This window comes from Leopardus geoffroyi, chromosome C1 (assembly GCF_018350155.1).
Source record: "Leopardus geoffroyi isolate Oge1 chromosome C1, O.geoffroyi_Oge1_pat1.0, whole genome shotgun sequence".
In the NCBI taxonomy this organism is placed as follows: Eukaryota; Metazoa; Chordata; class Mammalia; order Carnivora; family Felidae; genus Leopardus; species Leopardus geoffroyi.
In genome coordinates this window covers 25,543,084-25,557,935 of record NC_059328.1, presented here as the reverse complement: position 1 = coordinate 25,557,935, position 14,852 = coordinate 25,543,084, and the positions used below count along the sequence as shown (strand labels likewise).

General features: G+C 40.4%; 1 protein-coding gene across 10 annotated transcripts in view; it reads left to right on the top strand.

Annotated features, from left to right (window-relative positions):
• Positions 1–14,852, top strand: part of CSMD2 (CUB and Sushi multiple domains 2) — a 610,060-nt gene that overhangs the window by 521,763 nt on the left and 73,445 nt on the right. For all 10 annotated transcript variants that reach the window (XM_045476609.1, XM_045476606.1, XM_045476605.1 and 7 more), the window contains 3 exons: positions 482–595; positions 10,991–11,179; positions 14,279–14,425. In XM_045476609.1, the coding sequence (XP_045332565.1) occupies positions 482–595; positions 10,991–11,179; positions 14,279–14,425 (450 nt within the window). The remainder of the gene's footprint in view (positions 1–481; positions 596–10,990; positions 11,180–14,278; positions 14,426–14,852) is intronic.

The following is a 14,852-nucleotide window of genomic DNA, read 5'->3' as shown; positions in this document are numbered from 1 at the left end:
CTCCCAAACCAGCAAGGACTGTGCAGTTGAGGAGGGACTGGGTTGGGGTGGGACTGGCCATCAAGGCTCATCTGTCCCTCCAGTCTACGAGAAACAGTAGGCCCAGTGCAAGATGGGTAATGTTCTGTCAACAGAGTCTGCACCAAAAATACCAATACTTCCTTTTAGCCATAGCTAGACAGAGGAGACAGGAAGGCAGTTTTCTTCTGTGATTCAAGTCAGTATGTTTTTGAGAAATAAGTCCACACAAGACACTATAAAAAGTTCCTGGAATGTGGAAACATTCTTAGGCTTAGCAAGGCTGAGCTGTGAGAAGTAGGCAGAAGTTTTCTGGGTCATTTGAGTGGAGTTGAGTGGTTATTTAAATCTGAACATAATGGAACCCATCACTGATTGCCTTGCCTAAAAGTGGGTTGAACTACTAAGGGATGCTCTGTCCAGACTTCTCCAGGGAACCCGTATATTGGTCTCTCTTTGGCAGGTGACATCGTACGCTACAGGTGCCTCCCTGGCTTCACCTTGGTAGGGAATGAAATCCTGACCTGCAAACTTGGAACTTACCTACAGTTTGAAGGACCACCCCCAATATGTGAAGGTAATTGCACGGAGCCATGCCTTTATGGATCTGGAGTTCCTCCAAAACATAGCCTTTGTCTTACTCTTCCCTATATTCCCAGTCCCTGCCCATAAAGTAAGAGGTCATTTGGTGAATGTCTGTTTGTTTGGATTAACGATTGCTCTAGAGAGATTCTCTGTCCTACTCTTAGGTCTGGGGCTACAAATTACCATAGTGACCACTTGATCACTTCTATTTCTGTTTTCCTTTGTTCTAACTGGTATTCTCTGGAAACGGCATACTGATCATTGGAAGGAAGAGTTCTGGGACCTTGGGAAGAAGTGGGCTTGCACACCAACCTGGCCCTACTGGAGTGCAGATATGCTCAAGGTCCTGTGTGCTGAACTAGGCAACCAAGAGTTGTCTTCATTCTAGTGTGATGCCTTGACAGAAGATGAATGGCTTCATCAAGATATCCCAACTAAGACCAAAAACCATACTCTCCACTCACCAGACATCTGACCTAGGACAAGATACTTAACTGTCCTGTGCCTCAATTTTCTCATCTCTAAAATAAGGATAATGATATTACTTATGCCATGGACTTATTGTGAGGAATTCAATGGGTTAATGATGTAAAGCACTTTAGAACTATGTCTGGCACATAGTAACTGCCCAATGCGGGCTATTAAATTCTTATTACTGCTTCTGGTACTATTGCTACCAAATAATATTTTAGTAGTCCATGAAGAAACAGGTCGGCTTCTCCCCCACTTCTCATAAGGCAAGAGTAGAGAGTCTGCAATATAGATTGTTAGTGAGAAAGAAAGAAGCCACAGCCCTAGAACTAGGCTGCCAATACATAGAGAAAGTCATTATCTATGAGTTGAGCTGACCTACCCACACACCAAACAACCAGTCCCCAATAAAAGTGGGCTGTTGCTTTGATCTTGCTCCAGAACCTCCCTGATTTGCTCCAGACTTAGTTTCTCATCTCTGGCTCTGTTTCTGTGTCTACATGGCTCCAGCCTTCTTGGCTTTACTCCTGTTCTCAGCCTCATACTTCCCTCTAGGACTTGATGTTGTACTTGGCTTCTCAAGTTGTGACCCTTCACTGGCTTTTTCTTTTTTTAACAATAGCAGCTTTATTGGGATATAATTCATGTACCATGTAATTCATCCATTTAAAGTGTATAGTTTGATGGTTTTTAGTATATTCAGAGCTTTGTAACCATCACACAATTTCAGAAGATTTTCATCACCTCAAAATTAATCCTGGACCCCTCAGCAGTCAACTCCCATTTCTTTCCAGACCCTCCTTCCTGCAGTTCTAGACAACCACCAATCTAGTTTATGTCTCTATGAAATTGACTATTTTAGATCTTTCATATAAGTACAATACTACAATAGGTAGTCTTTGTGACTGACTTCTTTCACTCAGCACAATGTGTTCAGGGTTCATTCATGTTGTAGCATGTGTCAGTGTACTTCATTTCTCTTTATTGCCAAATGATGTTCCATTGTGTAGGTACTACATTTTGTTTATCCATTCATCAGTTGATGGACAGTTGGGTTATTTCCACTTCTGGCAGTTATGAATAATGCTGCTGTGAACATTCATATACAAGTTTTTGTGTAAACATGGGTTGTCATTTCTCTTAGGTATATAGCTACCAGTGGAATTGCTGGGTCATATGGTGACTCTGTGTTTAACCTTTTGAGGAATGACCAGACTGTTTTCCACAGCGGCTGAATCTTTTTCCCACCATCAGTATATAAGGTTTCCAACTATTCCACATCTTCTCTGTTATTATTATCTGTCTTTTAAATTACAGCCATCCTTGTGGTATAAAGGGTGTCTATCTCATTGTGGTTTTGATTTGTATTTTCCTGATGACCAATGATGTTGAGCATTTTTTCATATGCTTACTTTCCATTTCTATATTCTCTTTGCAAAAATGCCTATTCAGATCCTTTGCCTATTTTAATTAGGTTATTTATCTTTTCATCATTGAGTTGTAGGAATTCTTTATATATTCTAGATACAAGTGCCTTATCAGATACGTGATTTGAAAATTTTTTCCCATTCTGTTGGTGTTTTTTTTCACTTTCTTTTTATTTATTCAAAAAAAATGTAGGGGCGCCTGGGTGGCGCAGTCGGTTAAGCGTCCGACTTCAGCCAGGTCACGATCTCGCGGTCCGGGAGTTCGAGCCCCGCGTCAGGCTCTGGGCTGATGGCTCAGAGCCTGGAGCCTGTTTCCGATTCTGTGTCTCCCTCTCTCTCTGCCCCTACCCCGTTCATGCTCTGTCTCTCTCTGTCCCAAAAATAAATAAACATTGAAAAAAAAATTTAAAAAAAAAAAAAATGTAATGCTTTTTTTTTTTTTTTTTTTTTGAGAGAGAGAGAGAGAGAGAGAGTGTGTGTGTGTGAGCAGAGGAGGGCAGAGAGAGAGGGAGACACAGAATCCAAAGAAGTCCAGGCTCTGAGCTGAGCCTGGTGTGGTGCCAAACTCACAGGACATGAGATCATAACCTGAGCCAAAGTCAGACACTTAACCGACTGAGCCGCCCAGGCACCCCAGTTTTTTCACTTTCTTGATAATGTTCTTTCAAGTACAAAAGGATTTTTGTGGGTTTTTTATTTTAATTTTTATTTATTTTGAGAGAGACAGAGAGAAAGTGCATGGGCGGGGGGAGGGGCAGAGAGAGAGAGAAAGAGAGAGAAAATCCCAAGCAGACTCTGCACAGTGTGGAGCCCGATGCAAGGCTTGAACTCGTGAACTGTGAGATCATGACTTGAGCTGAAACTAAGTCAGACACTTAACTGACTGAGCCACCCAGGTGCCCCTCAAGTACAAAACTTTTTTAATTTTGATGATGTTCAATATATATATTTTTTCCTTCGGCTGTTTGTGCTTTTCATGTCATACCTAAGGAAACGTTGCCTAATCCATGGAAGATTTATATCTATATTTTCTTCTAAGAGTTAATAGTTTTAGCTCTTAAATTCAGGTTTTTGATATGTTTTGAGTTAATTTTTATATATAACATGAAGTAGGGGTCCAACTTCATTCTTTTGCATATGGATATCCAGTTGCTGTGACACCATTTATTGAAAAGACTATCCTTTCCCCCATTGAATTGTCTTGGCTCTCTGTTGAAAATTAATTGACTTACATAAATTTGGGGATTTATTTCTTGATCTTCAGTTCTATTATTTTTTTTCTGTAAGTCTATTCTTTTTATTTAAATTCCAGTTAACATACAGTGTAATATTAATTTCAAGTATAGAATTTAATGATTGAACACTTCCATACATCACCTGGTGCTCATCACAAGTGCATTCCTTAATCCCCATCACCTATATAACCTATCCCCTCACTCACCTCCCCTCTGGCAACCATCAGTTTGTTCTCTGTAGTTAAGAGTCTGTTTCTCTGTTTGCCCTCTCTCTCTCTCTCTTTTTCCTTTTGCTCACTTGTTTCATTTCTTAAAGTCCACATATGAGTGAAATCATATAGTGTTTGTCTTTCTCTAACTTACTTATTTCACTTAGCATAACACTCTCTAGCTCCGTCTATGTCATTGCAAATTGCAAGGTTTCATTCTTTTTTATGGCTGAGTATTATTCCACCATATATAGCTAGAGAGTGTTATGCTAACTGAAATAAGTCAGTCAGAGAAAGACAAACACTGTATGATTTCACTCATATGTGGAATATGAGTGTGAGATAGATAGATAGATAGATGGCATCTTCCTGACTTGATCATCTTATGCCAGCACTATACTATCCTGATTACTGTAGCTTTGTAGTCTGTTTGAAATCAGGAAGTGGGAGTCCTTCAACTGTGTTCTTCTTTTGCATATTCTAGATCTGTTGAATTTCTAAATTAATTTTAGGACCAGCTTATCAAGATCTGTAAAGAAACCAGCTGGGATTTTTGTAGAGATTTAATTGAATCCACACATCAGTCTAGGTAGTATTGCCATCTTAACAATGTTAAATCTTCCAATCCATACACATAAGTTGTATTTCCATTCATAGTCCCTTCAATATATAATTTCCTTTTTTCTTTTGGCTTCTTCTACTCCTTTATACCTCAGCCATTGCCCTGTCCAATGATATCCTAGTCCCTTATGACAAGAATCAGACACTTTTCTATTATTTCAAAAGCATGCCTCTTACCATGGCAATATAGAAAATTTGGTGAAATTCAAATCTAAAACATTACAGTGCAATTATAGAACATCAAGGAAGTTAAAGCCATCACAAAGAAAAGACACATCAGACTCAGCATTATTTGCATCACCAAAAGATAAAATGCAGCAGAAAAAAAATAATTATAAACTCAAATTCCAAACCCAACCAAGTTATCATTTAAGAGTGGGAATATATTAATGAAATCTTCAGACAGACAAGGACTATGTAAAGTTACGGCTTACTAAAAGCATAATTAACAGATACACTTCAGTGCATTAGTCAGGATAGATCAGGCATATGTTACATTAACAAGCAACCCCCACATCTCAGTGGCTCAACACAACAAAAGTTTATTTCTCCTTCAGGCAAAATTTGCTATAGTGCAGTGACTATAGTGCTGGTGACTCAATGATCCAGGCTTCTTGAATCTTGTGCTGCCATCTGAAAACTAGGCCTGCTCCTGGATCCTACAGTGCAACAGAGTAAGAGAGAATGAGAGTTGCTTAAGGGCTTTTCACGTCCTCAGCCCAAAGTGGCACACATTATTCTACTCACATCTCATTGACCAGAAATAAGCACATGGATGGAAAGTGAAGTTTTTTTTTGTATGCTCAGGAAACAAAAATAAAACCTAATATTTGTAAAGACTGGAAATATCTACCACATTCATTAGGAAAAAAAATGGGGGCGCCTGGGTGGCGCAGTCGGTTAAGCGTCCGACTTCAGCCAGGTCACGATCTCGCGGTCCGTGAGTTCGAGCCCCGCGTCGGGCTCTGGGCTGATGGCTCAGATCCTGGAGCCTGTTTCCGATTCTGTGTCTCCCTCTCTCTGCCCCTCCCCCGTTCATGCTCTGTCTCTCTCTGTCCCAAAAATAAATAAACGTTGAAAAAAAAAAATTTAAAGAAAAAAAAAGAAAAAAATGAAAACAGGGGTGCCTGGGTGGTTCAGTCGGTTAAATGTCCAACTTCAGCTCAGGTCATGACCTTGCAGTTCATGAATTCAAGCCCCACATCAGGCTCTGTGCTGACAGCTCAGAGCCTGGGGCCTGCTTCAGATTCTGTGTCTCCCTCTCTTTCTGCCCCTCCCCTGCTTGCTCTCTCTCTCTCTCTCTCTCTCTCGCTCTCAAAACTAAATAAACATTAAAAAAAAAGAAAAAAGTGAATACAGGTAATGATTCGGATGCAAAAAGTGACAATGAGCTAAGAAATCAGTAAAATAGGGTAATAATCTAAACAATACTGACTGTAGTAAACTTAAAAATACAAACACGGGGCGCCTGGGTGGCGCAGTCGGTTAAGCCTCCGACTTCAGCCAGGTCACGATCTCGCGGTCCCTGAGTTCGAGCCCCGCGTCGGGCTCTGGGCTGATGGCTCGGAGCCTGGAGCCTGTTTCCGATTCTGTGTCTCCCTCTCTCTGCCCCTCCCCCGTTCATGCTCTGTCTCTCTCTGTCCCAAAAATAAATAAACGTTGAAAAAAAATTTAAAAAAAAATACAAACACAACTGGACAGATAAATAACATTGGAGAACCTATTTAGAAGAAAGGAAAAGTGAGTTGAGGACCCTTACTTGTTGAGGAGAAGCATAGATATTGATTAACCCTCTACATTAGTTAAAATACATGTATTAAAAAGAAAGCTTAAATTTATAGGTCATTTTTTTTAATTATGGATAACCATGGTATCTGTAAATTCTAAATCCATAATCCAAAATAAAGATAATGAAGATAACTCCATTAATCCAATAGAAGCATTAAAGGAGAAAAAAATTATGGTAAACAGAAAACACAAAATAAGGTAGCAAAACTAAGTGCAAATATATGTGTAACTATAGTAAATATAACTGAATAAAACTGCTAATCCAAAGACAGAGACTTCCAGATTAAGTAAAAAACAAGTTTAACTATAGGCTTTCCATAAACTTAGACTTGAATATCTTCATCTGCCTCCCTAAAGACATAGCTAGAAAGGTCTCACTCATCCCTGCTTGAAACAAAACTTTGAAAAAATAGCAAGTACTAACCTCTAAAATCTTGTGTAGTAAAGATAATATTAGACAAAATAGAATTTAAGGCAAAAAGTTTTAAAATAAATAAAGAGGACATTTCATGCTGATAAACATAATCTATAAAACATATATAGCAGTCATAAACTTCTGTGTACCTAACAACATGATATTGAAATATATCAAGGAAAAATTGACAGAATTATGGGGAAAAAAGGACAAATTCACAATTACAGTTGTAGATTTTCACACACCTCTTTGAATGACAGACCAAAAATAAGTAGGTACATATAATATTTGAATGATATAGTTATATCAGTAAGTTTTGCTGCATAAAAACCATGCCAACATTTAGAGGTTTTAAACAATAACCACTTATTTCTTGCAAAAGATGCAGTTTAAATATAAATACCAGATAGATTGAAGAAGAGGAAACGATATACATGCAAATGTTAAACATAAGAAACATAATTTCAGATAATACTGCCAGCAAGGAGTATTACCAGAAATAGAGAAATTGTATAATGACAAAAGAGTTAATTCCATTACAAAAGATATATATGTTATATGCATATGATAAAAGAGCTTCAAAAAATATGAAGGAAAACTGACAGAACTAAATGTGAAAAGTAAAGGCAAAGTACAGAATAAAAAAAGATATTAATGATACATATATTTTTGAAAGGACTTCTGTCTAGACTATGTAAAGAACTTCAGCAACTCAATAATAAGACAATCCAATAAAAATATGGACAAGAGACTTGACTAGACACTTTACAAAATAAGATGTATGAATAGCCAGTAAGTATATGAAAAGATGCTAAACATCATTACTCCTCAGGAAAATGCAAAATTAAAACCCTAATGAAATATTACTGCACACCCACTAGAATAGCTAAAACTTAAGACTGAAAATACCAAGTGTTGACAAGAATGTGGAGCAACTGGAACTTTTATACATTGCTGGTTGGGATGTAATATTATACAGTCACTTTGGAAAACGGGTAATTTCTTTCAAAGTTAAACATATACCTGCCCTATTGCCAAGCAATTATACTCCTAGTTATTTACCTAAGAGAAATGAAAACCCATATCCACAAAAAGACTTGTATATGAATTCCATAATAATCCAAAACTGGAACCAACCTAAATGTTCATTAATAATAAACAGAATGAATGAACAAAAAAATTGTTCTGTGATTGCTACAGAGCAATAAAAATAAATGAAGTAGTAATACACACAACATCATGGATCGAATCTTAGAAACATAATGTTTAGCAAAAGAAACCAGGCACAAAAATAACAACATGTATGATTCCAATTGCATGAAATTCTAGTATAATCAAAACTAATCTGTTGTTATAGAAATAATATCAGTGATTTCCTGGAGCCTGGGGCAGGTCATACTAATTAATTGCAGAGAGGCGTGAGAGCAAGTTTCTGAGTGACAGAAAAAATCTATATCCTGATTATGGTAGTGGTTACACAGGCATATACATTTGCTAAAGCTCATTAAACCATGCACCTAAGATCTGTGCATTTCATTGTACATAAATTATATTTCAAAAATTTTGAATTTTAAAAAATGAATGAGTTATAAAATGCAAAAACAGCCTTACTGATAAATAAAAAGAAGTGCCTGGAACAAAGAGCCACAAAATAATCAAACCATGAGGTAAATTAAACAGAGAGAGAAAGGAGGAATATAGAAAAATAAGAAAGGGAAAATGGACTATAACCATTGAAGCAAAAGAAAACTTTTTAATTATGATCTTGTACACATCTTGTACAAATCTGTGCCGATAAATTAATGATATGAATGATTTTCTAGGAAGGTATAATTTGATAAAATTGACCCCAGTAGAGATATAAAGTTTATACTTTCCTAATTCTTTAAAAGAAATAGAGATTGTTATCAGAGGAAACCCCATTAAAGACATCAAGACTAGATGGTTTCGTGGAAGAATACTACTAAACCTTCAAAGGCCAGACATCTTGAACATAAGGAGAAAGAAAAACTTATAAACACTAATGCCCAAATCTGATAATTGCACACAAAAAGGCAAACCTGTGGAACCAATCTCATTTGAGAGGGCGTGCCTGTTTCCCCTAGATGGAGGAGTTTCAAGTAGAAAGGTGAGAGCTTCCATTGTGTATATAAACCACGATTTCTTTATCCATTCATCAGTTGATGGACATTTAGGCTCTTTCCATAATTTGGCTATTGTTGAAAGTGCTGCTATAAACATTGGGGTACAAGTGCCCCTAAGCATCCTGAGAAACTTAACAGAAGACCATGGGGGAGGGGAAGGAAAAAAAAAAAAAGGTTAGAGAGGGAGAGAGCCAAAACATAAGAGACTCTTAAAAACTGAGAACAAACTGAGGGTTGATGGGGGATGGGAGGGAGGGGAGGGTGGGTGATGGGTATTGAGGAGGGCACCTGTTGGGATGAGCACTGGGTGTTGTATGGAAACCAATTTGACAATAAATTTCATATTAAAAAAAGAAAGAAAGAAGGAAAGGTGAGAGCTTCAAGAGCAGATCTGGTACCACCTGGACTGTACCACAAAGCCTAGGGGGAATTAAATATCAGCATACTTCCGTGACCTGTAGATACCAGGATAGTGAAATTGGAAGCATTTCAAAAGCAAGGCCGTTTTAGTCCAAGATGCCATTTTCTTTCTTTTCCCATTTACAAAATAAGAAGGAAGTTCTCCCAGGAGAAGCTAGTTAGTGCCTTCCAAAGCTCCCCCTTTCAGTAGCCTAGCTGGCTCAGTTGGTATAGCATGTGATGCTTGATCTGCAGGTCATGAGTTGGAGCCCCATGTTGGTTGTAGGGGTTACTTAAAAAAAAGGGGGGGGGGTGTTGCAACGCTACTCAAAGGAATCCCAGATGAGCTGTGTGAATTCTGGGCCATAGAAAGCATTTTGTCTGTTAGCCCAGACCCAGTGCTGATTAGAAAGCCTCATTTCTGTGAAGGCAGAAGGTTTGAAGGAAACAGAGGAAATGGGTGGAGAGTGAGTAGCTAAATCTCCTCCCCAGACAGCCTCATCTCAAATTGTAATCCAGGAATTAGTCCTTGGCCTTGCAGTTCCAGAAACTCTCCTTTGTCAGTGTCCTAGAATCCAGCACATTCAGGAAGCCTGTCTAAAGGCACATACACAGCAAAATACCAATTTCTCTGTTTGCAGTGATTGGGATAGTGATTGGGATACTTGCAGCTACTGCCCAGGGTATGTCTCTTTCAAGGTACTGAAAAAGTTGATTCAGTCCTCAAAACTTTACTGTGGAGTCCTCAGCCCAAGCAAATAGAGGTGGATCATCCTCAAATTTATTTCAAATAGGATTTAGTGACACTTCCCTGTACCCCCAGGAGAGAGCACCTCCCTGGTTTCCAGGATGTGCAGGGCTCCTCTGAACCAGAATCTTCTCTAGCCTCCCTGGTGACAGACACAAGAAACCCAATCTAGCCCCTCCAGCAACTCCTGTTCTAAGTTCTACATTGACTGTCTTCCTTAGGGTGACATATTTGTCTTTAGATATCTTAATACTACTAATCAAGCCATAGCCAAGCTCTGCTAGTTTCTTCTGTTCCTGGTGTAATTACCATCATCATCTCTACAATTTATGAAAGAACTATGTTGCATGCTTTAAGTATGTTATTTTCTATAATATATATATTATGTTAACTAATGTGCAATTATATAATGTTGTATAATACAATAACCCTGTAAGGCAGGTGTTATCTTTCTGCATTGGAGGTGGAGAAGCTATTGCACAGAGAGAAAATAATTTGTTCAAGACCACATAGCTAGTAAGTGACAGTATAAATCCAGGTGTGTTTGACTCAAGATTCTATGTACTTACCTCTTCCCTATACTCTTCTTTGTACAAATCAAACCCATTTACTAGATTAACTCTTGGATTTAAGGATGCCTTACTGTTGTTTCTGTATGTATAATCCTCAGTTACTCCAAAGCCCATATCTGAGCTAGGATGTGATCCCAACAACTGGCCTCGCCTGAGTCCCAGGAATATAGTACCCTTGACACAGAATCTGAGGTCCCCTCATGCCATGGTGCAGTATAATGATGGGTGTTGGGATCTTGTTTGAATGTGCTCAAATACTCTTGTTCCAGTGGTTGTCTTTTGTGACAGAGAAATGTGTTGGCCCCAGATCCATCTCCATCCCATGTACCTGGTATTTCTCTTTCTTTCTTTCTCCAAGTGCACTGCCCAACGAATGAGCTTCTGACAGACTCCACGGGTGTGATCCTGAGTCAGAGCTACCCAGGAAGCTATCCCCAGTTCCAGACCTGCTCTTGGCTGGTGAGAGTGGAACCTGACTACAACATCTCCCTCACGGTGGAGTACTTTCTCAGTGAGAAGCAGTATGATGAATTTGAGATCTTTGATGGTAAGTCAGTCAAATGTTGAATAGTTCCCTGCTGCAGATAGCACAGACCTGCTTTAGAACCTGAGGGATCTGTCCCAATACTTTGGTGGCTGCTGAATTGTATGGACATGGGGCAAAGCTGCTTGTATTGTAGGCTCGTCCTGCTACAGAACCCTTTCCTACTTTAGCACCTCCTCAAAGCAAGTACCTTGAATGTCATTCAACAAATGGATCATAGCAGTATTCCCACATGAAGAATACGCTGCCTCTGAAACCCAAAGGAGGGGCCACCAAACACTGTGCTTCTTTCTTGGTAGTAGAAGGGAAAAGGTGTACTAACTTGCTCTTTAATTTAGAGAAAAAGTTTCAGCATGTCCTCAAACCACTGGGGAAATTTCACCCAACTCTTTGTAGGACTTATCTCTTACCCTCTGGAGCCATGTGTCTTACAAAAGCATCTACACTAATTGTCCCTTCTGGCTCACCAGAGGCAATTAATACAACATCATCATATAGAGAACCAATATGCTATATTCTGCAGAATGTCCAGATGGTCCACGTCTCTTCATACTATATTATGACAGTGATCAGTAGAATTAACAATGCTCTGGGGCAAGGCCATGAATGTATACTGCTGTCTATCTCATGTGAATGCAAATTGCTTATGATCCTCCTTTCTGATGGGTATGGAAAGAATGCATTGCTAGATCCATAACTGCATTTCATGCAACCAAGGCTGTGATCACCTGCTCTAATAAAGATACTACAGGGGCGCCTGGGTGGCGCAGTCGGTTAAGCGTCCGACTTCAGCCAGGTCACGATCTCGCGGTCCGTGAGTTCGAGCCCCGCGTCAGGCTCTGGGCTGATGGCTCAGAGCCTGGAGCCTGTTTCCGATTCTGTGTCTCCCTCTCTCTCTGCCCCTCCCCCGTTCATGCTCTGTCTCTCTCTGTCCCAAAAATAAATAAACGTTGAAAAAAAAAAATTAAAAAAAAAAAAAAAAAAAAGATACTACATCTGGTACGTCTACTGCAAACGAGGGCCACTACTTGGTTAAGTTGGTGCTGTGAGGTGGATCTGGGCCAGGATTTCATTTATTACCAACTCCAACCCCCAGACACCTCTATTCCAACAGAGGAGCCAGCGATAGTGCTTTGGGTCCCCTGGTATCAGCATTAATTCACGCTCTGTATCCAAAATCTTTGGAATACCTGGACATTTCCTTTTTTCCAGTATCCAGTTGCCTGAGGAAATAGCAGTAGGTCTTTAGTGGGGAGGACTGGCAGAATCACTACTATCTATAATTGATAACATTTTGTAGGGCCCTTTTTCATGGGGACCCAATCTCTCCTTCAGGCAAAGTGTTCTGGAATAAGAAATGGAACCTAGCTCAAGTCTCCAAACTGGGTGAGGGATTGCAACTTTCCATTGGGGTCAGCTTTTCTCACCTTTTTGACTATATATCCACGATCTGTTTTGTTCATCTATTCATATATTGGGAGGCTGCCTGTCTACCTTGCCCTTTAGAATATCATGTTTTGGGGACACCTGGGTGGCTCAGTCAGTTGGACGTCTGACTTCAGCTCAGGTCATGATCTCACTGCTCATGAGTTTGAGCCCCACATTGGGCTCTGCGCTGACAGCTTGGAGCTTGGAGCCTGGAGCCTGCTTCAGATTCTGTATCTGTCTCTCTGCCCCTCTACTGCTCATGCTCTGTCTCTCTCTCGAATATAAAATAAAACATTAAATTTTTTTTAAAAAAAGGGGGGGGCGCCTGAGTGGTACAGTCGGTTAAGCATCCAACTCTTGATCTCAGCTCAGGTCATGATCTCACAGTTCAGGAGTTCGAGCCCTACGTCGTGCTCTGCGCTGACAGCATGGAGCCTGCTTGGGATTCCATCTTTCTGTCTCTCTCAGCCCCTCCCCTGCTCATGGTCTCTCCTGTCTCAAAATAAATAAATAAACTTAAAATTAAAAAAAAAAAAAGAATAACATGTTTTGTGAGACATCACCATAGATCATGCAGGGTAGGCCCTCCCAGCTACCATTCCAACCTTGCTGCACATTTTAGTAATTATGCAAGCCTCTGCCTGGCCCCTGTATTCTAGAATCTTCTCATCTCCATCAACACCAGGAAGCCCTATTCTATGGCAGCATCTCCTTCCATCAGTTTAGGCCAACAGAGGGTAGATAGGTGTTACTCAGGTTGTCGATGATGCTGGTGTTCACTCCCTCACCAGTGTGTTCCTCTTTGCTCTAGGAACTGGAGTATATTCCAGGGCCTCCCGAGAGACATGGCCAGCTAGTGGGTGTTCTGGTCTGATACAATAGACCTATTCTGGCAAGCCATTTCTCTGAGCCTTTTGACCCCTTCCTTCATGGTTTGTCACAGCAGTTCTGATGGCTCTATTTTGTTTAATGTGGTCCATTGCTTTTGCCAAGCTTCCAAGAGCCATCTCAGCAGCATATCAGAGCCATCACTCAGGACTATTTCCAGGGCAATAAATCCTGTTATGGATTATTGAGCTTTATACTCTGCCTCCCTTGAACCAACTGCCTTTAATGCACTCCCAGGCATTAAAGGTGGGGAAAAAGAAGAGGGAGGGCTTTCTGGAAGAGCCTTGGAAAGGATTATTGGGGAACAGTGTTGTGTGTAACATTGAAACATGATGTTTGCATGTAGCTTTATTGCTATTTATTCATTTAGTACATACTTTTTCTATATGGCAAGCACTGAGCTATTTTTAGTATGCACATGAGAAGTAGGTGGCAAGGTGGAGGTTCCCAGTTTGCAAACCAGCTCTTGCATTAACCAGCTGCTTGACCTTGGCAAGTCTCAAGATGGCAGATAGATTTCATCTCTCCTGCCAACTCCTATAAATTGGCACTGACTTCCTGGAGCACTGCTTTAGGGCTCAGGAGGAAGGAGCACCCAGCACGGTGGCTGGGGATGCAGACAGAGGAGCGGAAGTAGACCATTGCACCGGCCCTGACCATCTGAGCCTAATGTCTTCTCTTGAGGAAGGGAAATGGGAGCTGGTTACATTTCAGGTATCGAATCAAGGTACCTAATCTCTAGCACCCGTGCTAGTCTGTAATTCTGTGTCCCGTACTCTCACCCAGGTCCCTCAGGACAAAGTCCTCTGCTGAAAGCCCTCAGTGGGAATTACTCGGCTCCCCTGATCGTCACTAGCTCAAGCAACACTGTGTACCTGCGCTGGTCATCTGACCACGCCTACAACCGGAAGGGCTTTAAGATTCGGTATTCAGGTGAGTAAAATATAAGGACTCAGGAGAAGGGCTACAACCCCTGAGCCCTTGAAGTTGCTCACCCAAAACAGCCAAGTAAGCCATGGGCCACATCCTGGTCAATGGCAGAGATCCTACCTGGGGGCTGGCAGCCTGTCTCCTCTGAACCTCTCTCACTACAGCTGCACAAATGTCCCTGGCGGTCTCCACCTCCCCTCTTTTGCCCTTTTCCCCACTTTAAACTCTTCCCTCTCTTCTTTTTGTACTTCCAGCCTATTGTGTCTTTTGGATAAGTTTATTATATATCATCTGATAATGCCTATGAGGTGATCCCATCCCTAACACTGTTGAAACATTAATAAAAGTTCCTAAAAACTGAGAAACCCTAAGATGTGGGTCTCCACGTGGGAAATGTTAGGCAGCAAAGGATGGCCTATATTTTAAGTCC